General features: G+C 42.2%; 3 protein-coding genes across 3 annotated transcripts in view; 1 reads left to right on the plus strand and 2 right to left on the minus strand.

Moving 5' to 3' along the window:
• Positions 1–751, plus strand: part of prdx3 (peroxiredoxin 3) — a 7,791-nt gene extending 7,040 nt beyond the window's left edge. Inside the window, exons 6-7 of the mRNA XM_070840456.1 lie at positions 169–334; positions 574–751. Coding sequence (XP_070696557.1) covers positions 169–334; positions 574–624 — 217 coding nt within the window. The 3' untranslated portion in view covers positions 625–751. The remainder of the gene's footprint in view (positions 1–168; positions 335–573) is intronic.
• A 230-nt stretch (positions 752–981) lies between these two features.
• tm9sf3 (transmembrane 9 superfamily member 3) lies at positions 982–13,858 on the minus strand. Its single transcript, XM_070841150.1, has 15 exons — positions 13,691–13,858; positions 12,506–12,701; positions 12,241–12,363; positions 10,416–10,576; positions 9,714–9,791; positions 9,049–9,180; positions 8,713–8,879; positions 7,951–8,045; positions 7,699–7,829; positions 6,737–6,876; positions 5,084–5,152; positions 4,860–5,006; positions 4,604–4,687; positions 4,403–4,479; positions 982–2,656 (listed from the first exon to the last, which is right to left on the minus strand). Exons 1-15 carry the CDS (start codon positions 13,781–13,783, stop codon positions 2,589–2,591), a joined length of 1,761 nt encoding a protein of 586 aa, XP_070697251.1. The 5' UTR covers positions 13,784–13,858; the 3' UTR covers positions 982–2,588.
• Positions 13,859–15,821: 1,963 nt separating this feature from the next.
• LOC139210787 (lysophosphatidylserine lipase ABHD12) lies at positions 15,822–21,783 on the minus strand. Its single transcript, XM_070840940.1, has 13 exons — positions 21,615–21,783; positions 19,867–19,979; positions 19,667–19,772; positions 19,414–19,533; positions 19,239–19,269; positions 19,091–19,136; positions 18,649–18,778; positions 18,139–18,176; positions 17,966–18,045; positions 17,790–17,872; positions 17,570–17,648; positions 17,352–17,473; positions 15,822–16,272 (listed from the first exon to the last, which is right to left on the minus strand). The coding sequence occupies exons 1-13, from the start codon at positions 21,689–21,691 to the stop codon at positions 16,251–16,253; spliced, it is 1,047 nt and encodes a 348-aa protein (XP_070697041.1). The 5' UTR covers positions 21,692–21,783; the 3' UTR covers positions 15,822–16,250.
• Positions 21,784–21,849: the final 66 nt, after the last annotated feature.

Here is a 21,849-nt window from a genome sequence, read left to right on the forward strand (position 1 = left end):
ATTTTTCTATCCTTTATGTTTGCGTACTCCTACTGATGCTATGTCTATACATAAAGTACTGATTTTGTGTTGCTCTAATGTCGCCTGTATGTCACTTTATTACAGGTCGTGTGTTAACTGTAACTAAACTGTTGAAGAGATGCTTGATCCGTTGTTCTCGTCCTCCAGGGGCCTGTTCATTATTGATCCAAATGGCGTAGTGAGGCACATGAGCGTGAATGACCTGCCGGTGGGCCGCAGTGTCGAGGAGACCCTTCGTCTGGTGAGGGCGTTCCAGTTTGTGGAGACCCACGGCGAGGTGTGTCCGGCCAGCTGGACCCCCAAGTCCCCGACGGTGAGTTCCTTCAACCTCAGATCCCGTCTGTAAACGCTCCTCAGAGAGAGACGCCCGAACACTGTCATCTTCCTGTTTACTGCTGCTTCAGACGTTTCCCACAGTCCTTTTTTAATTTATAGTCAGTTATTAATTATGGACCACTGTGTGTGTGTGTCGGAGGTAATTTGAAGAATCTGATGTGCTTTTGAAATGTGCAGTAGTATAAAAGTTTTAACATTTCATGTAACTGTTTACAGATCAAACCAACTCCAGAAGGATCGAAGGAGTACTTTGAAAAAGTCAACTGAAGAGGACAAAGTTCACACCAGGGACTGGGACACATCTTCAACTAAATGTCTCTACTTAGTTTACAGTTTAAGTTGTATTTACTCGTTCACAGCCGATTTACATAAATAAATCTGTTCTTTGCTTTGACTCATGTGCCAGATGGTGGTGTAGTGGTTTGTGGTTTAAGCTTCAGGCCAGCTCACCTAAAACTTTGTCCTTTTATTCGTGGCTGTCATAGAACGTAAATACTTACAGTAGATGTGTGGTCCTGTGACTTTCACACACACACACACACACACACACACACACACACATCTATAGTACAATATGACAGAGTTTAGCTAAGAATTCAGAATAATCACCCTCAAAGTCAAAAGCACACTTAATAACCCCTGTACATAAACATGTTTATTTTCTCTTTTTACAGCAAGTTAATATGCAGGTTCAAAATGTCTGATCAGACATTGGTACACAACATGAGGTGCCAAAATCAACTTCAGTGGGGGAGAACTGGAAATTAGAAAAGAAAAAAAAGGCATTGCCACTTCTCATACAAGCAGGGTACATACTGTATTTACACAAAATGGGGGGGGGGGGGGGGGGGGGGGCGCGTTTGAAACACTCCGCAGCACTGTGTGTGGTTATGAAAACATCTAGTTTTTAGTGTACATAAACTTCACTTTGTACAGTATGTTTGCGGAAACAAAGCAATCGCCTCTTCCCTTCTGACATTCACAAATGATGCTTCAGGTTAGGCAACAGAAAGAACATGAGGGGAACTGGCTTAGCAGGAGACGTGGAGCTGTTTTAAAGCTTTAAATAATAAATGAAGGCAAACCAAGAAGAGTGTCTAGACGCAGGCCTACCGCTCACCAAAATGTACCTTTTGCATTTTGAGTCGGGGGGCAGGGGGGGGACCAAAACTGCCAGCGCTGACTGAGATGGAATTTGATGAGCAGATGGTTTGGTGAAAACTTCATGCAATTTCAGGCAAGATGTAACAGCGCCACCAGCCCCATCCCAAGCACCAAACAAAGATGGAAAAAAAATAATAATAATATACCTTTTTTTTGTTTTTAACTGAACGATTCATTAAAAAAAAAAAGGAAAACACCCTGTAGTAAATCTGTACAACGAAAATACATTTGGGATCTACATCTAAAGGTACATTATTAAGGTTATATACACTCCCCCCCCATCCATATATTATCTTTACAAGTAGACTTCATTCAAACCCAAACATTAAGAAAACCCCGACTAAACGGGGAAATGGGATCACATCAAACATCCATTTAAAAATCGGTTCTTACTGTACCTCAACCGTCGATCCGTCCCTCTGTGCTCATCTGTACAGTAAACTACAGCAGGACTAAAATCTCTCTTCAACTGGATGGACTGCTACTGTAACAGGGAATTAAGAATCGCCTTAATGAGGGGAATGACTCTTGAGTGACGACAGAGATCTTTATATCCTTTTTTTCCAGTGGAAGAAATTACTTTTACTGTGTCATAATGTTGTTGAGTGACTGCAAGAATACAAAATAGAAATCAAGTCAGAACACGGGCACAGACCCAACTCTCCAATATTCTGACACAATAGAACAAAAGGCTTTCAATACACTTAGGCCTCTTCACTGAAGAGAGCTGCACTATTCCATCGATACACATGTATGTTCTCTGGTCTCAGGTGGGACTGGGTTGGAAAAGAGAAGCCATGTCAGCCTTAAACTTTTGCCCCCAACGTTTGTTTGAAAGCAACTGATAAAAACAGAACCTTGTGTTTGATATCTCTTCCGCAGATTTGCTCTTGTTCACTTTGAGTTGCGGCGTTGAAACTCATTCAGAAAATGGAAAAAAACTACATTGTACAAAGTGAGATTCTCACGATCTCTTTGCAAGAAAGAAAAGTAATAAAGAATGACTTGTGCCCGCCGTCTTTCAGGATACACGGAAATCCATTAATATCCCTGTGTTGCTTCGCCTCTTAGTCAATTTTCACATTTGTGTAGATCTTCCTCACGAAGGCACTTGTTCCCATGTATCCGACGGCACCTGGAAAACAAAAGAGTTCTGTGAGTCGGCCTGACATCTGTCTACTCTCAGTGAGTAAGTAAATCCATCACAGGACATTAAACGTCGCGGGGAAGGCGTCCAATAAAGGTTTGAGCGAGGATCAGTACATTGTCTATCTACCAAATAACCAGCCAGACGTCCAACGCACCCAGAAGGCAGCGTGGAGGAGTTGGAGCGCATTACAGGAGGCTCCACAAAGGTGCTTTAAGGTGCAAAGCGCCAGCATTGGCTTATTACTCTTCAAGCTGATGAATGGGTTTGGCTCAGAGCTGGTGAGGAAAAGTCTATTTAACCGTCCTTTAAGCTGAAGGACACGTGGAAAAAAAAAGTCCCCACAAGACGCCGAGCCTCGTGCAAGAACTGGCTGACTGTAAAGATGCTCCTGTGTGGCTCGAACAATGAACTCATAGCATCCTGTGAATCTACAGTTTGTGTCGAGACCAGTTTAGTTTAGTTCCAGTTAGTTTCCACAGTGGGGTTCTCATTTCAGTTCAGTTCAGTTTTTTAGGTTAAAAATGTTTGTAGCATTAGTTTTATCTATTTATTTATTTTTATTATTAACATGGGGCATGTTTGTAAGGGGCAAGATTTAAGAAGTTGAGACATTTCCTGTGCAGTTTATTTTTGTTAGTTCTGTAAGCACACTAACATTTGAGCTGGTTTTTTTCTGAAGTCCCCTTTTTATTTTGGTTGATTAAAATGTTTCTCGCCTGGTTGTAGTTTAGTCATAATTAACTGTGACCTTGGTCTGGACCTGTAGAAGGACCAACGTTATCCTCACAGTGTATCTGAAAAAAAACTTGGTGCTAAATTAATAATTCTGTTTATTCAACTATCATGTTTTGCCAGCCCACTGAGAGGTGTGAAACTCTTTTTGGAGATGTTAGAGGAATATTTTGGCAGGTCGCCGTCACTGTAACGCCACCTGCTGCTTGACATTCTCACATCCACCTCCACCACTGTCGCGTCCCCAGGACCGCCTCCCTTCTAAGTCACTGCACCGCTTTGGTTTGGCTTTCTAGAGTCTAACCACACGTTGGGTCCCTACGTCTGCGTTTGTTATGGTTCCATCTGCTGACTGCTGACGTGACGCTCTGCTGTGTGAAGTTCTTTTTTTACTCCATGGTAACATTTCTGTGAATGAGGCTTCGCTTATGATCAAATTCCAATAAACAGTCGGCATTCATCAGGTGGGAAAAAGTTTGTGTGTTTGTTAAAGAGTTTGGTGAGTGCGGCTGGGCGGCATGGCAACACATGTAATCAAAATCATTTTTTCCACATCCACATGTGTTTTATTTCTGCTGTGTTAAAGGCTGTTGTATGTATCTACAGAGTAAATATGTCCAAAGTTTATCATCTGTATCGACATATTTTATCATGAGACCGTGTCATCGGCCTGCTGTATCAAGCAAACCTCACTGGAACAAAAAAAGAGGTTTAGGATAAAAACACGTCTTTGCATTGGGCCCAATCTTTTGAAAACTGCACCAAAACACTGCCTCTTAGCTAATTAGTCACACTGACTGATTCACGTTAGCGTGGCACTAAAAGTCCAACTGACTGGTGAAGCTGTGGCAGTGAACTCAGCGCCTCTTATATTTGCAGCACCTGTTGCTGTAGGAGTTTTTAACTGAATCTGTGAACTCTGTGAATACTGTTTGGGACTTCCCCGAACTAAAGAAACTCTTTCAGGCAGGATTTAAACCCAACAGATGCAGGACTCACCACACATGATTCCCAGGGCAGTGCTGAACACGGCCATGTAGCCAAAGTAGAAGGATGTCTGGAACAGCCCGTACATCCTGAAACACAGCGGGACAAAACAATGTGTCAGAAATAATGACACCATGGTGGTTATTTTATTCATTCTATACATTTTAAAGCCCATAGTGGGAATCTCTTTAGTGTGGTTGAATGAAGTCTTACTTAGTTTTGAAGAAGTAGTAGTAAAAGGAGTACATGTAAACATAAACAGCAGTAGATGCAGCAGAGAGGAAGCTTGTCCATTGCCTTGAAAAGAGAAGACAACAGTTTATCACTTGATTAGGTGGCCATGAGGTTTACAGCAAACATGCTATGAGATCTAAATATTGTGAAATGCTGACAAAGATGATCTCCCACCACTGAGCTCAATGGCACTGCTGTACCTGTGAGGGAAAAGCCAGTGTCAGTGTACACTCACCATCTGTAGTCCTCAGCGTTGAGCAGGAAGTACGTGCACACAATGGTGACACACACGGTCACGATGCACAGGATGACCAGGACCAGCATCATGAAGCCGTACACGTAGTAGATTTTATAGGCCCAAAAGGATGTGAAGATGAAGTACCTGAGGAGCGAGGACAGAAAACATGTCACCTGCTGCAACGACGGTCTCTCCACTTACAAACCCCTCAGCAGACTTACATTTCAATGAAGATGGACCCGAAGGGGAGGATTCCTCCGAGGCAGACGATGACGGCCGGCTCCATGAACCTGAGAGATCACAGGAATCAGTGTATGAAGAAGGTGAATGCATACCGTCCAGTGTTTACATCAGATTCCACCACAGGCGGTGTATAACGATGGAAGACATGACCGCTTCCTGAAAGTGAAGCTGAAACTGCTGGATCGCCACCTGGAGGCTGGCGATCCAGCTGTTTCAGCTTCACTTTCAAGTGAACAAGTCACAAACCCCATCCCTCCACGTCAGCAGATGGGCCAGACTAAAAGTAAGTACTAAAGTACAGTCAGCACTGAAAACAGTACATAACAAATACATAATTTTAGTCCCTAGGACACAGATCAATTGTTTTTTCTGATGAGTTTGCTTTTAATTAGTTATTTGATGCTATTAAAAAGGTAAATGGTAAATGGTAAATGGTCTGTATTTGTATAGCGCCTTTCTAGTTATTTCAACTACTCAAAGCGCTTTACATGACATCCTCATTCACCCATTCACACATCATTCATACAGGAGGAATGTAATTTGGAGGAGACTATTCTTTCATACTCATTCACACACTGAAGCCATGCTTCAGGAGCAAGTTGGGGTTCAGTGTCTTGCCCAAGGACACTTCGACATGTTGACCCTTAGGAGCTGGGGATCGAACCCCCGACCTTCTGATTGAGAGACGACCCACTCTACCACTGAGCCACAGCCGCCCCACGCAAAAAGGGGGCATGACGATGTGATTGACAGCTAACAACGAGCGCAAGATGGCAGCAGCCGCATCCGAGATGCTTTAGTTGTGTGTTTGTACAGTAGGATGAAGCAGCGTCGTCTATCTTTATATACAACCTGTGGATTCCCCCCCTGCGGAACACCGAATCGTGACTGAATGCGTTATTGGAGGGGGAAGAAAAATGCAGAACACAGGATGGAAATTTACGCAAAGTGGGACGGCGGCCTGCAGTCACATCCACAGCTTCCTGGTGGCAGCTGGCCACAGTGCTTGGCAGGAGGTTGTAAATGTTAATGCACCCGTACTTTATTGCTTTGCTATTTTTCATTATCCAAAGAGTTTGTGCAGACAGAAAACCAATTTTCTACTTCAGACCTGATGTGGAACACTTGAACACAGGCCCTACAACACTTAGGATTCATGTCATGCATTAAGTAGAACTTCCTCACTGCCGACTGCCCAGTTGTTACCCTCCCCTCTACAGCCATAAATGTACAGTATGCTGTAACGTTTTTAGTGCACTGTAGTAAGGACTACTTAACCAGCACACACCAACATATCTTGTGCATCTGATTAACTTATCTTGTAGCCTGCCCCCATAAATGATTCTTTGTTTCATGTCATTGTAAACTGAAAATAAATACCTTTAAGAGGTTATATTTGGCTCTAGTATGTCATTCTATCAACTACATTAATGATCCGTCTGTCAATAATTAGAATAGAAAACATTCCTTGATAATAATCAGTTCTACTATACATATATGCAGACTATGTTGCCAATGGTCAACAGTATATCTTAATTGACATTTTTGTACAGCGTGCATCACCGTAAGACTTTGAACAGTCTCGGACTCTGGAGACTGCTCTGACCCTCCCTGCGTCTCATCACACCTACCATTTCTTCTCTGGGATCGGTCGCGGCACAGCGTTCACCCGGCAGGGAAAGTTGGGCTGGCCAGACAGATTCCTCCCCAGAATAGTTCCCACGAGGTTTAGCGGCAGAATGACAAAGAAGCAGATGCAGCAGACGGCAACCTGCAGGAAACATGAAATTATTAGTATTAAATTGGATGGACCAGGACTGTGTGGCTCAGCTCAATGACATTTCATAAACTGGTGGAAATGTTTGAAGAGGTGCTGGATCTCTTAATACCCAGATTTTTTAGATTAATTCTCATAGGCTGTTCCAGAGGTACAAATGTCAAAGTCACACCAACACTCATTAAATCAGGGCCATAACAAAAGCATACAGGCTCGTGGTTATTGGACAGAAACCACTCAAACAGCCTCAGATTTCTACCAGGACTGTTGAAATAACACGTGTGGCTGACGCAGTGGGAATGTGGCTTTTTCATGGTTTGATTTCAAGATAGTTACTTGACACTTAGGAGTTGTTCTGTGTCTATCAGCTCAGCACAAGATAAATCATGAGTGTTGTGTTGAGCCGGCAAACAGCTGCTTGTAATTAAGAAACTGAAGAGTTTCTGTGGAAGGCATTCTTTTTTTTCTTTTTTTTTTTTTTAATTGCCGTTTGGTTTGGGAATGTCGGTGCAGAAATGAACTCAAGAGAATTTAAAAACTGCATTGAGTCATGTGGAATGTGTTTTATGTGATTTTATCTGTTTTTAATGTTGTGCAGATGAGGCTAAGGATAATCTTATAGCCTGAACCATAGAGATACATTTACAAGGACATCCACAGTATGAGATGCAGTTTAAGTATTAGTGAGTGACTATCAGCTCCATGACCGATGACTCTATCATATCACTTGTAACGCAGCGTAGCGACACAGATAAACTGAAGCTGTTCACTCAGAGTACTGTAGTGTTTAGGGAGGTGTTGCTGTGTCAGACCCACCATGGTGCCAAATGGGATGGCTCTGGAGGCGTGGTAGTAGATTGCGATAAAGTTGATGAAGAAAGCAGTCCCGCACACCATGGCTGGGATCATAAAGGCCCCAATGAACATTTGCTTAATCCATCTTCTGCCTGCATTGTTCACACAAGTCAAACAGTGTAACGTCAGCAATTTAAAATGGCTTTTGTAAGGAAACATCAAGCCAATAGTCCATATTCAGAAAAGAGAGAATGTGATGCTTTTTAGAATTACCTCCTTGTTTTGCATACAAGCTTCCCCCAAAGTAGCCATTGACAGGGGAGGTGGCAGCGTACACAAAAATGGCTGTGCTCAGCATGGATCCTCTCCTGCAGAGAAAAATGAAGTGGAGCCCAGTGAAGTCCACTACTCCCTCAGTGTTTGGGCTTTATTCCCTTTGAAACTCAGCCTTACAGTGGTTTTCCAACTCTCTCCTACAATCATACATTTTTAAAGCTACATTTCAATAGAGAGCTTGAGTTTTACCAGACATCACCCAAAGAAAAACACACACAGATGACTTTTCAATCACTTTCCCTCTAAGCACCCATTCATTCTCCTTTTGAACACAAATAGTACTTCTTAACTGCGATTTGAAACTTCCACATATTTTACACAGACAATTAAACAGAATTTAGGCTCAACAGCATCTTAAAAAATCTGAATCCTTTCGAGTATGATTAGTGCGTCTATGCAGGTTTTGCTTTCACTACTTTTACAAAACAGCTCAATGGTTTACATATACATGAATATATACATACATTTTTCATAATTTTTTTGCCATTTCATACAATGATTGGAACATTGCTCTAGGCAGTGTATTCACTATGTCTGGAGGACATAAAATATTTGATAAGCGATTAATTAGACATGCAGCTCAAAAATCTAGATATTTTACCAACTAGAAACTGGATTCAAAACGAAACCTGGAATCTGAGCTCAACCTCACAATAACAACAATAATTCACAACCAGGTGTTAGCTGCCAGTTACTCACTCTGTGTACAGATCCTCAACCATAGCAACGATGATGACGATAAGGGAGACGGAGAAGATCTGGCAGCCGGAGCCGATGAGCGAAGAGAAGATCAGTGGATGGCTTGACGGTCGAAACACATCTCCATGTACCTGCTTCCAGCCATATTCATCCCCCAGGTCTCTGTCCTGATGGTGCACAGTGACAAAATGAAAGGATTGTCAAGGGGGTTCTTACACACCACAAAGACGTACTGACACAACAGTGATAGCAAAATGTAAAAATGTAATCTTACTTGCAATTCTACATTAACTAAATAGCAATGTGTTAAAGAGCAAACTGTCGCTGAAAACTTACCATGTCATCCATTTCTTCCTCTTTGCTATACCTGGCATAATCCTTCCTCAGTGTTCTCATCAGGATCATGGACACCAGACCCACCAAGAAAATGACCATCATGAAGGAGTTGAAGATGGAGAACCAGTGAATCTAAAAGAAGTGAAATCAACAATCATTTTAAGAGGAAACCGCATTATAAACCATTTAAGATCAAGGAAGCAGGTGTTAATATTAAATACCTCAATAAAACAAAATAAACTATGTAGCGGTGATTTTTGCTAAAAACCTGCTGGAAGCTTTACTCTGGGTATTTTAATAAGGTATTTAAGTGACACAAATACTAATTGGTAAAATCCCTGCTCTCAGTGGGCTCAGCTTCACTGTACAAGTCAGGACAGGAAACCGTCACACTGGCTATAGTAGCTGGATTGAGAAATTCAGACTTTTCTTTTTTTAAACAATGAGACCAGCTGGATTCCTCCCATAATGGCAGATGGAGTTAAAGAACCAGCCTTAAGTTTCCCGGCCGGTCAGTTACACCATACCAACGACGGCGCAAGGCTCAACTCGTACCTTCTGAGAGCTCAGTGCCAGTGTGCCGTTACAACAAGTCACTGGCGTTCTTGCCTCGCATGATGAAACACAAATCTCTGTAAACCAAAAACATGTATTATTGAACTCACCCTGTGCTGAAAGAAGGATGGATCAAGGTACTTGTCGAATCTGTCTTCAAACTTCACATCTGACTTCTTCCACTTCACCTGGGATGGGAAATAAATTTTTTTTTTAATGAACATGTTTTCGTGACCTGAGACCCATGAGATTACAAGACACATTGAGCATAAAATGCCTCTTTTCCACTGCATGGTAGGCGGCTCGCTTGTTGGTTTATGTATCACCTTCAAGCGAGCTGAGCCGATACTAAAATCTGGAGTGAAAACACTGCAGACCACTGATTGATCAGAGAGAAAAGCCACTGAAATCATCACTTGCGCACCCCTGGACATCCTGCACAAATAGCACCCAATTTGTTTTTTTGTTTACTCAACTTAGATTTTGAAAAAAGATGGCAGCCTGCAAAATCATGCCATGGCGAATCAGCAAAGTGTAGATGTTTCTCTGTTTGGTTGCAGACGAAGAATGGATCGACACGCAACAAGGTAGTTACCATGTGTTTGTGTCAGCAATTTCCGATGGTGTTGCTATGACGACTAGCTGAAAATCATGCCTATATGCTACCTGCAGTGGAAAATGAAATGAAGAAAAGTACCTTCCTGGTACCACAAGTGAGTCGAGTTGAGTACAATTGAGTTGCACCATGAAGTAGAAATGCGGCATAAAAGACCACTGGGGAGGGTGGGGGGATGGGGTCGCTCAGTACTCACAGAATAAGACATTGCGATTCTTGTGTTTGGCACAAGTCTGACTTTGCCTTCACTGGTCAGATTTACATCAACAATTCTGTTGCCATTGAAGCCAATCTCCAGTTTCTTGTACGTCCATAGGTAATGATCTTCTCCATTTTCATCAGCCTCACCAACAATACCTGAAAAGCAAATTGACATGCGTTGAATCAGAGATCTGGTCATTACACAAGAGGCCAGACAGACAGGTGTAAACAATGGGCCTTCAGTTGTACAACATTAATAATCAGGGAGTGTAAATGCCAAACAAAGGTCACTTACTACATTGCTTGTTAACTCTGTAACGGCATCATCTGTATTCATCTGCTAGATTTGGTCTTTAGGCTTCAGCCATTATCAAAGTTTGTCCCTGCTGGCCACTGTAAGCAATCTCAGACTCACTCTAGGTCTCTTAAAAAGGCTGCATATCTACCCCCCCCCATTTCTCCACTGCATGGGTACAAGATAAGTTTAATGTAATGTTGTAAGAATAGGTAGATATGTATAATATAAGAGATGTAATGTTATTCTCTCGTGGCAACACATACTGTAGCAGATGTGAGGCCAATAAAAAAATATAAAAAAGGTTTCATTAATGAGAAGGTTTTCCATTTGGCTCTTCTGCGAGAATCACGCCATTTCTGATTACAGCGCTGGTGACAGGTATGGCTGACCAACCTTGGTCAGGTGAGCTCAATCTAATTTATGACACTGTAGTAATGTGGTGATGCAGGTGAGTTGTGGTCAGACAGTGATTAACTACAGATCTGCTGTGACTGAGCTCCACGCTTTCTGTGAATGATCCAAACCGAGCATGTCATTGTCTCAGTCATGATAAGCACACTGGTTCAGTTACAGCTCTGGCGAACCGGACATGAGGTCAAAGTCTGTGCCTGTTTATTTTGATTAAGGCATAAGTAAGTAAGCGTGGACAACTGAGTAAATGCCAGTGCCCCACCCACTACCTACATCATCAGCTAACACAGTTATGTTTGAACAAGTGGAGGAGTGGTACCACTGTACAAACTATTATCACATACGCGAGTGAACACGGTGATAGATAGCTTGTTAGAGTGACAGCCTTGAGAAGATGTCTTTAATGACAGTGACTCCTTAATACACTTCTTTGCACAGTGAGGCACTTCACAGTCAACGTTAACATCAAAAGCCCTTTTCCACTTGTGAATGTACCAAAACTGTGCGCTGTAGCAGTGTAATTAGTCACAAAAAATCATGATTTTATGTCGTATGTCAAAGCTTAATAGAGCAGAAATGAGGGGTGGCCTGCAAAGTGCATCAGAATTACATTTTAGAGTAATTCTAACATTTCGGATGATTGAAACTGAAGATAACAGCTACTCAACCAGAGCCCATGCTGAACTGTCCGATTCAACACTGTACTGACTTGAATGCTTCTTGGTGAGCCATCTGATACGCCATATAGTGTATTGTTACGCCTCTAGTAAGCCGGCTGAGGATGAATGGACAGTCCAAAGCCGTGAATGAGAACTGGTTTAACTTCTCTGATATCAAGATAAACACACTGACACACAGGATGCCAGTGTCTCTGCAAACCTTTGTAAGAGGCTAATGAGCTAATATGCAAATAAGTAACTTTGGACTGAGAGCGAATGGAAGACACAGATGGACAAAGCCAGAAAATACTGCAATAATAGTCCAAATCACAGGGCAACTCACAGCTCAGACATATATTCAATATCTGTTGAGTTCTTAGAGGTCTGAATGGTGTAGAAACAGTTTTCTTTCTTAAAAAAAAAAAAAAAAAAGGAAATTGAATATCACTTACCCCAGATGGGCAGGTCGTCTATGTACATTTGGTACCAGTAGTGGTTCTTTATGGCATAGACAAAGGCATCCCTTTTGGCTTTGTCCAGGTCAATTTCACAGTATGTCGTCTGCATGACTTCATCTGAAGGGATCGTAAACACCACATTGTTTTTGTTAGAGGAGGAGGCCGAGAGATTCAGAGTAACAATGACGAATTATTATTTCAATGCTCTCATCAGTTCATATGTGCTCAACAGGTGAGAGTCGGTGTAGCAGTAGAATACCTTTGAACTTAATGTCTAAGCCACTGAATTCAAGCTCCACTCCCTGCAGAGCCTCTCCGAGTGTTTCGTGGTAATGACTGATGGTCTTCTTGGAGCCCGCGCAGAAGGGCAAAGAGAAGTACTTGTATGTCTCCTGTCGGTTGTGGTAAGGCCCCACTGTGTTCATCCATAAAACTACCTCCTCCTTATCTGTGTACTGCAGGAAAAACAAGGACTCTTATTGTGTCGAGCAGGAATGCAACACCAGTTCTGCAAGCTCTACTGGTTTCATATTGTAAATCAGTGACTTTCACATAACTTTCAATACTTGTTCACCCTCTCATTAATAACCACACCGCTACCTTTGACTTAAACACTGGGGGGTTAATAAAAAGAAGATGGCATGTTTAAAGCATCATCATCATCGCATTTCCTGTGAAACTGAGGAGCCTTTCCGTATTCATGCAAATATATTAAGATGTATGACACTTTGCACTGCGCCAGTGTAACACCATAAAAAGTGGTGAGTGTCACCTGTGTTTGCTTGCAGCCCAGGAAGTTAAACAACTACCTGAACCGCTTTCACACACCAGCAGCTGAATTATGTGAGGAAACAATGTAACACACCTTATTAACTAGCTGACTGGCTGTAATTAAGGCGTCTGTGTGAGAAAAGCGAAGACAGAAGAAACACCGGGAGGCCCTGACGTTAAACCGGTGTTTCAGCACAATGTAACGCTGGCTAATAAAACAGCCATCGCAGTTATCACCACTGGGACGTCGTGTTTGTTAGGACCCCCCCGTGGCTAAAAGCTTTACTTACTTATCATGCAGGTAGTTTTGGTTTTGCTGAACAACTAGTTAACGCCAGCTAGCCTAACTTGAGTGCAGTTTCCGCCGGTGCTCAGGGAATGCTTGTTAGGACCAGTGTGGAAGACGTGCTAACGTGCTAGCAGGCAGACGTTAGCCATAAGCACTTAGGCCGATAAGTGGTGACAAGTTAGCTTCCTAATTTATGTGTTGAACAGCTCGCCGAGTGCTGCTAAATAACGCAACAGACCGAGCCGTCCACTCCGTCGTGTGTGCGACTGTGTTTTCTTGTGAGCAGCTAGCCGTCGCAGCTAGCTTACAGTTAGCACAGAGCACAAACGTCCATTATTTTCAAGGCTCCCTCTCTTCAATCGGCCTCTCAAAACGCTGTCTTACCGTGTGTTCGTGTTCATCTGCGTAAACAGGTAATAAAGAGCCCAATATTGCGAGGAGGGCCGCCGCTGCCACCTTCCACCTGGAAGATCCCATTATTTTCGCAGAAAGTAAGCAGAAAGATTGGGGATGTTAGCTTTGTAGGGCTATCCCACCTTCTTCCTGGTTGTATGACAGAGGCAATTTTCAGGGATGCTCTCGTACGCATATGGCGTAAGCGCTTCCCGAGCGCTCGTCGCACGCACACTGGATTGGCCGAACAGAATCACGTGGCTCAGGGCGTCCAGTCGCGGCGGAACGCGATGGATCAAGCGGTGAATAAAGAAACTGTGTCGGCGCTTCGTCTGCAACCTTCAGCCACGTCATCCGACTGCCAAGACAGGAGCTTCACCTCACCTTTGACAGAGCTGGTGCATGAAACAGGATCCCCGCGCTCCACAAACAGGTCCATTCACCGTCTGATGACTGCCTCTTAATGGGCCTCAGGTTGTCTCAACAATATCTCACTTTTCATGCATTGACATGTGCAGTTTAAAGTATTCAAAACCAGGAAAGGATCAGATTACTGTGAAGTGTTACTTTTACTTATTTACTCAGCACACATTACATGGCAGTTTTTTGTAATTAGTAGATTACAAAAAAATGTATTTCAATCTGAATGCTATTAGATTGCCTCAGAATCAAACATTGAAAATATTACGCCTTGTATTAAAAAGTATCTCAAAAAGTGTAGATCCACAAATAATCCTCTTTCTTTCTCTTGAAACATTTTCATTGCAAATAAACTGCATTTTGCACACTCGGCAAAACAGTTGGCCAAATCAAATGACCCCTACAGCGACAGTAGTGGCACAAATTGCATGTGCACTGTGTGCATTCTGCATCATGTTTCTTTTTTCTTAGTTTTTGTTGTAGCTGTTTTTTAATCAGAGGCTATGAATGAGGCTCAAAATGTACATCTGCTGTTTTCACTGTAAATAAAACGTAATTAAAACTCTACTATCCGTAATTCATCTTTAAAAACAAAACCTCTTGTATGTCAGACACACATTTCACGAGTTCACTGCATTTATCATGAAAAAAAAAAGCCAAATTTAGACGAGACGTAATCAAAAATGTAATCAAGTAACCAATGACATTGTAACTATAATCTAAGTGCATATTTTTCAAATGTAATCTGTGCTGTTTATAGTTACTTATTTTTTGTAATCTGATTACTACCCAAGCCTGTTTACAATAACCCCAACCATACATTTTGAGATTGTACTGCTTTCATGCTCCTATATACAATTAGCCAGAAACCTGTAATGGCTTCAGTTCTCTTATCAGAACCACACCAGCCAAGTATCATAAAATAAATGCCGTGCTTTTTGCTCCATCTATAACAGCCGTTCAAAGGTACTCCAGTGTCATTTCTCTTTAAAGATACCACTCTGCAAACGTGTCTATGAACACATACTATAAAATACATCTATTTGACACCAATATACAGTATATAAATGTATGTGTGTATTAGTACAAAATGAAGCTGAAATGGCTTTTTTTTTAATGATTCTCCCTCTGTTACTTATTGATGTACAATAACATTCTATTATTCAAAACAGGTACTAAGTATAATAGGTGTGCATTGAGACTTTGTAGAAAAATACAGTATATTCAACATGGAGTAGCTAGCTAAGATTAAGTATATATACAAGTGTTCCTGACATTGGGAACATTACTATACTATTTATTTGAAAGGAACACAGGTTGGTGGGTATCTTTTTCAATCAAGTTTTGTTTTGAGTACATTTTGCAGCACAAGGACGGTTGCAATGCTGAGAGCAGAACTACTCTAGTCTCTAAAGGTTTCCACATAAATCTGCCATTGAATGGATTGTTTAAGGTATGTTTAAATGGTGCTGCATGTTCCTGAATTAATTTATTGTGGCTTTATGAGGTTAAGTGGTGTTACGTGAATTCTACAAGGTGAACTCCTCCAGACTCTCTGCAGGAGACCACTGCCACTTAATGTAGAAGACAGACTAATGAACACAGACCATTGACACAAACAGGTAGAGCATTTATTATAATTCTAATGCAATGCAATTTGATTTGAACGCAGATTCTGTACATTTATCAGAATGCAATTTATATAGTGTTTTTGTCTAAAATCACACTTGTGATCACAAGGATTCCCAGCTGTTCTGCTGTATTATTAGGAAATATGAAATATGACATCTTAAGCCTTGGATTACCAAACTCATTATGAAGTGTTATAGATGAGCTAGATCAGCTCAAAACAATCCACAGTAGAGGGCACCTACTGTAACAATGGCTCATCCAAACTGAATGTCTGATGGGAATTGTTATTTCTAGTTATAATAATTCAGAATAAATTACCTACAAATAAGAAACAAAATCCCTGAATCTTATTTTGAACAATTGTAACTGAGCGCAAACACACAACATTTAAAGTAAATCACGAGTATGCAACAGATATGCAGCCGTAAAGACAAATATAACAAAATAAAATCAGTGCTCTGCATCTGAAGTCTGTGTTTCCTCAGTCATCTTCTCAGCATTACAGCGACAGCACGAACGTCCTGCAGAAGAGACACGATGAGATGTGCACGTTGGTAAATAAGAAAGATCATGTAACAGACGGCCAGGCCAGAGCAGAATCATTTTACAGTGTTTCTCAGCTGTTTACACACTACCAGCGGTACTGGAGACACAACAACCACAACCTGTAACATGTACCAAGCCCCTGAACCACTTCTTAAACACACAGTTCCTGCTTCACATTTGGCCGATTCCTCATGAAAAGAATCTTGTGTCTACGTGGAACATCCAGCCATTCAAATGTTAAACTTAAACGTCGTACCATCCACTCCGAGTCTGCACATGGGCAAACACGTGCTGAACAGTTCAGTTACCAATCGGTGCTCCAGTAAAAAAGCAATGGATGCCAACATTGGAGCAAGAGGAGTGAGAGCAAGACCGAGGATAGCCATCAATTACGATGTGATGGTCACGCAGGTTGACCATGTGGTCACCATGGTTCACCATCTGGTTCACTGTCCAACCACTCTTTTCAGGAATGTATCTCCTGTCATCTTCTCCACTTTCTGTTTTGCCTGAAGATGGTAATGTTTTACAGTATACAGTATTTATTTTTTTTGTTACTTGTTCTGTATGTAGAACACACTACAAATCTTTCTTTGTGTCTGTTGGGAAGTACATGGTATTTTGGGGAGAAAAATTAAATAAAACAAAATGTTGATATGACAGTATACTTGTGTGTTTTATGTTCGTGTTTTAAAAAATGCTGCCAACATGTGCAGTAAATATAAAACTGAACATGCAAATAGTAATAATAAACATTATCTGTATAGCACTCTTCTTAACATTCCAAAGTGCTTTAGAAAACAAAGTAATGAAGAGAAGGCACAAGTCTCCTGATGAGGCTTTCACATAAATGTTTTCCATTCGTAGTCGTGTTTTACATTGAGCACATCTGTGTTCAACTGGTTCTTTGACATACGGTACCTTTACTTACAATGGCGTGTGTGTGTCAGTTTTACCTTTTGTGCGGGCGTTTTTGGATTTGTGTGTAGAGCTCTGAGAATATGTTGTATGTTTTCAGAGAACTGTAAGTGTTGTTGGTGAAATGTTGCCTCACTTTATGATGTCAGGCAGATGAGGGTCTCTGTATAAGCCGTTGTGCAGGTACCCCAGAGAAGCATCAAATGGCACCAGCTTGACTCGCTCTGCGCTCTGGGCACTCGCTGCTACTTTGTACATCTGGGAGAAAATAAAGACAGTCCACCTAAAACACAAACTTATCCCAGAAAAGACACTTAGTAGTTTATAGCTGTAAGCTTTCTGTGCCAGTAATACCTGCTGAGCAATGTGAAGGGGAACCAGGTGATCATCCCCTGCATGAAGGAAAAGGATTGGGCTTCTCATTTTCTTCAGACTGCAGAGTAACAAAAACACACATCAAGTCATTGATTTTCACTGGTAATAACAAAGCTAATAGCTGATCAATGACATTATGTATCCTTTAATATTTGAATGTTGCCTATAACCAGCATGTGACCATTTTATAAAAACGTACTTTTCTTCAGTTGGAAAAACAACCTTGTTTTGTGCCCATGGCTCTGGGAAAAAGTCCGTAAAGCCTGGAAACGTCCAGTAATACTTTAAACAGAAAGAAAAAAGCACATTGAAAGGTTATAACGTTCCAGCAACTTCCACATGAAATGAACAAACCAAATATCAAAAGTGTTTTACCCAGGCAAAAGGATGAACTGGTATCTGCTGTCGAGCACTGTTGAATGCGCCCTCCAGGATGACACCATCTAAAACCACCCCTGAGAAGAAGAGGAAATAGACTTCATGTCGAGCTGTTGGAATTGTTTCCTCTTATTTCTATTAGCTGAAGCTCACCGGCAGCCAAACCTTACCTTGCTCAGTCAGTTTCACTGCAGTGTTGGTGGCCACTCTGCCCGGAAATACAAGAGCAACAGCTTCACGTTCTATTAACAACCACTAACAACTATTCCTGACAGTGGCAGGCTTACTGTAGCTGTTGGCTAATTTCAGTCATTGCTGTCATGAATCTGCTGTGTACTTCACTGATGATGTGGTCAGATGCCAATTAAATACTTCATTGTGCAAGCAGAAAACATGAAAAGTAGCTAAATACAATTATTCGAAAGTACCCTGCTTGTAGTTATAGTCTCTCCTGTTTCTCCCACTGTCTAGTCATCCATTATCTATGCCACTTATCCTTAGAGGGCCGTGGGGGGGCCAGCACCTCATGCTAACTGCTATAAGGTGCTGTCTGTTACATAAATAACGTGTCATTGAGGTGTATATGTTGGCTATTACTTAAAGGTTAAAAGTGTAATACTTTAGCCTTTTAAAAAAAGTACTTTTTACTTTAGAAAATCCAAAAGTTATTGTCTACTGACCCAGTGCCAAGAGAGTGTCCCCAGAAGACGACCAGGCTGTTTCCACTGCGTGCTTTGACCCAGTTGTACAAGTAGAGGGCATCAGTGGTCAGACCGGCTTCCATCGGCTCCCCGGTGGAATCTCCAAACCCTGCCAGAGTTTCTCACATCAACTACTGCTCACTGTCAGACCACAGAGCTGCTCCCCACTGCCGCCAGGGGGCAGCCACTCAGAGGAAAACCTGCACTAGAGGCTGACCTCAGGTTGAACCGCTGCCTTTTAACTGCCTTACAACAAACAGCTCATCAAGCAGAGCTGCATTACTCTACAGCAATCAAGTGGCTGCAAATGATATTGAATCAACCTGAGAGGGTTGTGTATTATGATCAATAAGAAAGCAAAGAAGTATAGAGATGGAAAATATGTTTAGAGGTGGATCCATAAATCTTAATTTGCACCAACCTCTGTAGTCAGGCACCAGCACGTGGTAACCAAGTGCACTCAATACCTGTTGGCACAGAATGCTTATTTGTCATCAGAGTGGCTATCAAGACTTTAATACCTTGATTAGCCTCCAAAGACTAATATGTTTGTGTTGGCGATCACTCACTTTTGCCACTCCCACCCGATGAGTGGCTGCCCTATTGGGATGATTCACAAACAACACGAGCGGCAATAAATTGGTGTTCCCGAAAACAAAATAGCTAATACATCTAGCTGTGTGGCACTTTTTCTCTCTGCTTCTTCAGGAGCCAGCTATAATACAAATGCATTATTTATCATACCTTGTGCCTGTGTTCCCGTGAAGATATATGAAAACTGGACTTCCATCGCTTAAGCTGTGCTGGTACCAAGCCAAGTCCTTCCCCTGTGCCTCCTTCCACTGGCTTTCAGGTACAGTGTGCCTTCAAGAGTTCAAAACAACACACCCGCTTGGAGACACAACTGGACAATTGGATCATTAACAAAAAAAGTCTTAGCCTTTTTATATCTATGCTAGAAAAAGAAGAAAGAATGTTGAACTTGGCTTACACTCACCATACGCCAAGGGAGATGCCTTCCTCTGATGTTAAGTACATGTTGATGGTGTGATTAAGGGAGAGATCAGCAGGCCGGGAGAGGTCAACAAAGAATGGCAACCTGACTACAAACAGGGAAAGAAGAGAGGTGGGCCCTTTTTTGGTGAGCAACGTGAGGATTTACAGTACTTCCAAGAGGCACCTAGAGGATTCACTTACTTCTGTGAGCGTAAACAAGGTGCTGGATTAATTCTGGGATTCTGAGCGAGAAAGGCAACAAAATGAAGATAACACAGAGGGCCAATAAGCCTCTTTTCAGCCATCTTCGGGACCTGAGAACAGCCAGAGAGAGACACAAAACCAATGTGCTTGCTGACCATCTGACCACTAGCTTACATATCTTATGTCAGCAAAGGCAGATGACCCCCCCCACCCCCCACCCCGGGGCCCCTTGAGAAGCCTCTGAGTGATCTCCAAATTACTCAAACATCGTTGTTTTTTCATTTTTTAAGCCAAACAAGAACAGACTATGCTTCACCATCTGTTCGTTTAAGAATAGTTATTATTGATTATTGGTGACTTTAAATCCCCTCTTGAGAGCCAGATCAGCTCATGCTCCCTGATCAACACATGTCCGATCTGAGCAGGTGTCACAACGCCAAATCAACACGGGAAATGTTTCACTCCCGCCTCTCTTCAGCTGCAAATCTGCTCTGCTTTTTTGCTGCAGTTGTGAGGCGTTTGAGGTGGAAATCACAAATCACTTTTCTGATTCAAATCACATCATTTGATTGAGTTCAAAGATTCGTAGTCACTGGCTATGTAGTTTGTCGCCTCACAGATCACGTCCTTCAGTAAGCATGCCAGTAAGCGAACACATCACTGTTTATAAGGCCCAATGTTCAGCACTGATCCTGACTGTCTTAAGTATTGTAGTACCTTCAGTTGGTTGCTAATTCAAGTTGTCACAAAAACACAGCCTATACAGGCACTGTTTCTGAGGTTAATAGCTCAGCAGCCTATTGTTAATGAACGAGTTATCAGATTATGATCGTTTCTGTTGCTTTCACTGTCTTTTAACACGGAAGTAACATTCTGTGAATCCACGGTCCATGTGTGAATCACAGCTGAGCTGACAACAGCGCTCTCAGTCATCAGAGAGGAGCTCGCTGATTCAGTCAGTAACAATGGTGATTCAGTAAAGTAAAGATTTGATTGTGGATGTATTGGACGCCTCTATGGGGTGTATCAGTCAAGGATGGCAGGAGGATGATGGTGAGGCGGATAACTTGAGTGGTGCAAAAACAATCACCTGCAGCTCCATGCAGGCAGAAAAGGTCCCAATAAAACTGGTGCAACAGACGTGCATGAGAATGTACAGTCAGGTCCATTGGCATGTACGGAGCAGCTCTGCATATGTCCTACCAGTCTGTGGTTGGAGCATTAATATGCATTAATATGGGAAAGAAGAACTGAATAATCTAATCAGGAAGACAGCCTCGACTCCCTAGAGGCAACAGCAGAAAAGAGGATGCTATTCAGACTATTGCCAATTAATGGACAATACATCCCACCCCCTCCATTAGCACTCTAATCAGCCAGAAGAGCCCTTTTAGCACTCTTTTAGTGGGAGACTGATTTCGCCACTCCGCTTTAGGGAGACATATAGGAGGTCATTCATTTCAGCAGCCATCAGATTGTGGCCTATCCAGAATTAACGCCTTTACTCTACTGTAGGCCTCCTAAGCTTTAGTGGAAGGTGTCCCACAGTGATGTGACCTACTCAGGTTTACAACCAAACCTCTGAATAATGATTAATGATCCTGACCAATGTTTATCCCACCTGGATATGTAGCTTATATACACCTTGAGGACGGTACCTGAGGCGACCCAAACAACCAGCCTGCATGTCCACAGGTAGTTTTAATGATGGTTGACACTGGTGCACTTAGCTAACGTTAACTCACGGCGTCCCCTCCTTCCGCTGGTCCTCTCTGCCCGCCGACATGTTTTTATCCCGTTTCACGACCCTCTTTCTCATCATGTGACTGCAGTATTATCAAAGTAAAATTAACTTCAATGGTTAATTCAGCAGTTTTTCTTCCGCAGTCTTTCTGACGCAAGCAATCAGCACAAAGTTTGACCAAAGTGCAGATTGACCGACGTAAAGGGGCGGCAACTGTGCGGCTGTTAAGGTGGCAC

This window comes from Pempheris klunzingeri, chromosome 12 (genome assembly GCF_042242105.1).
Source record: "Pempheris klunzingeri isolate RE-2024b chromosome 12, fPemKlu1.hap1, whole genome shotgun sequence".
Classification (NCBI taxonomy): domain Eukaryota; kingdom Metazoa; phylum Chordata; class Actinopteri; order Acropomatiformes; family Pempheridae; genus Pempheris; species Pempheris klunzingeri.

Excerpts from the sequence above, each read along its gene's own strand:
- tm9sf3 (XM_070841150.1), bottom strand. The coding sequence starts at position 13,783 with ATGGGATCTTCCAGGTGGAAGGTGGCAGCGGCGGCCCTCCTCGCAATA. Across the intron at positions 7,830-7,950 it reads CTTGTATGCAAAACAAGGAG|GCAGAAGATGGATTAAGCAA; the intron begins GTAATTCTAAAA and ends TGAACAATGCAG. Across the intron at positions 2,657-4,402 it reads TGCCCTGGGAATCATGTGTG|GTGCCGTCGGATACATGGGA; the intron begins GTGAGTCCTGCA and ends TTTGTTTTCCAG.
- LOC139210787 (XM_070840940.1), bottom strand. The coding sequence starts at position 21,691 with ATGATGAGAAAGAGGGTCGTGAAACGGGATAAAAACATGTCGGCGGGC. Across the intron at positions 19,980-21,614 it reads CAGCGGAAGGAGGGGACGCC|GTCCCGAAGATGGCTGAAAA; the intron begins GTGAGTTAACGT and ends GGCTGTTCTCAG. Across the intron at positions 17,474-17,569 it reads CCCTTCACATTGCTCAGCAG|ATGTACAAAGTAGCAGCGAG; the intron begins GTATTACTGGCA and ends ATTTTCTCCCAG.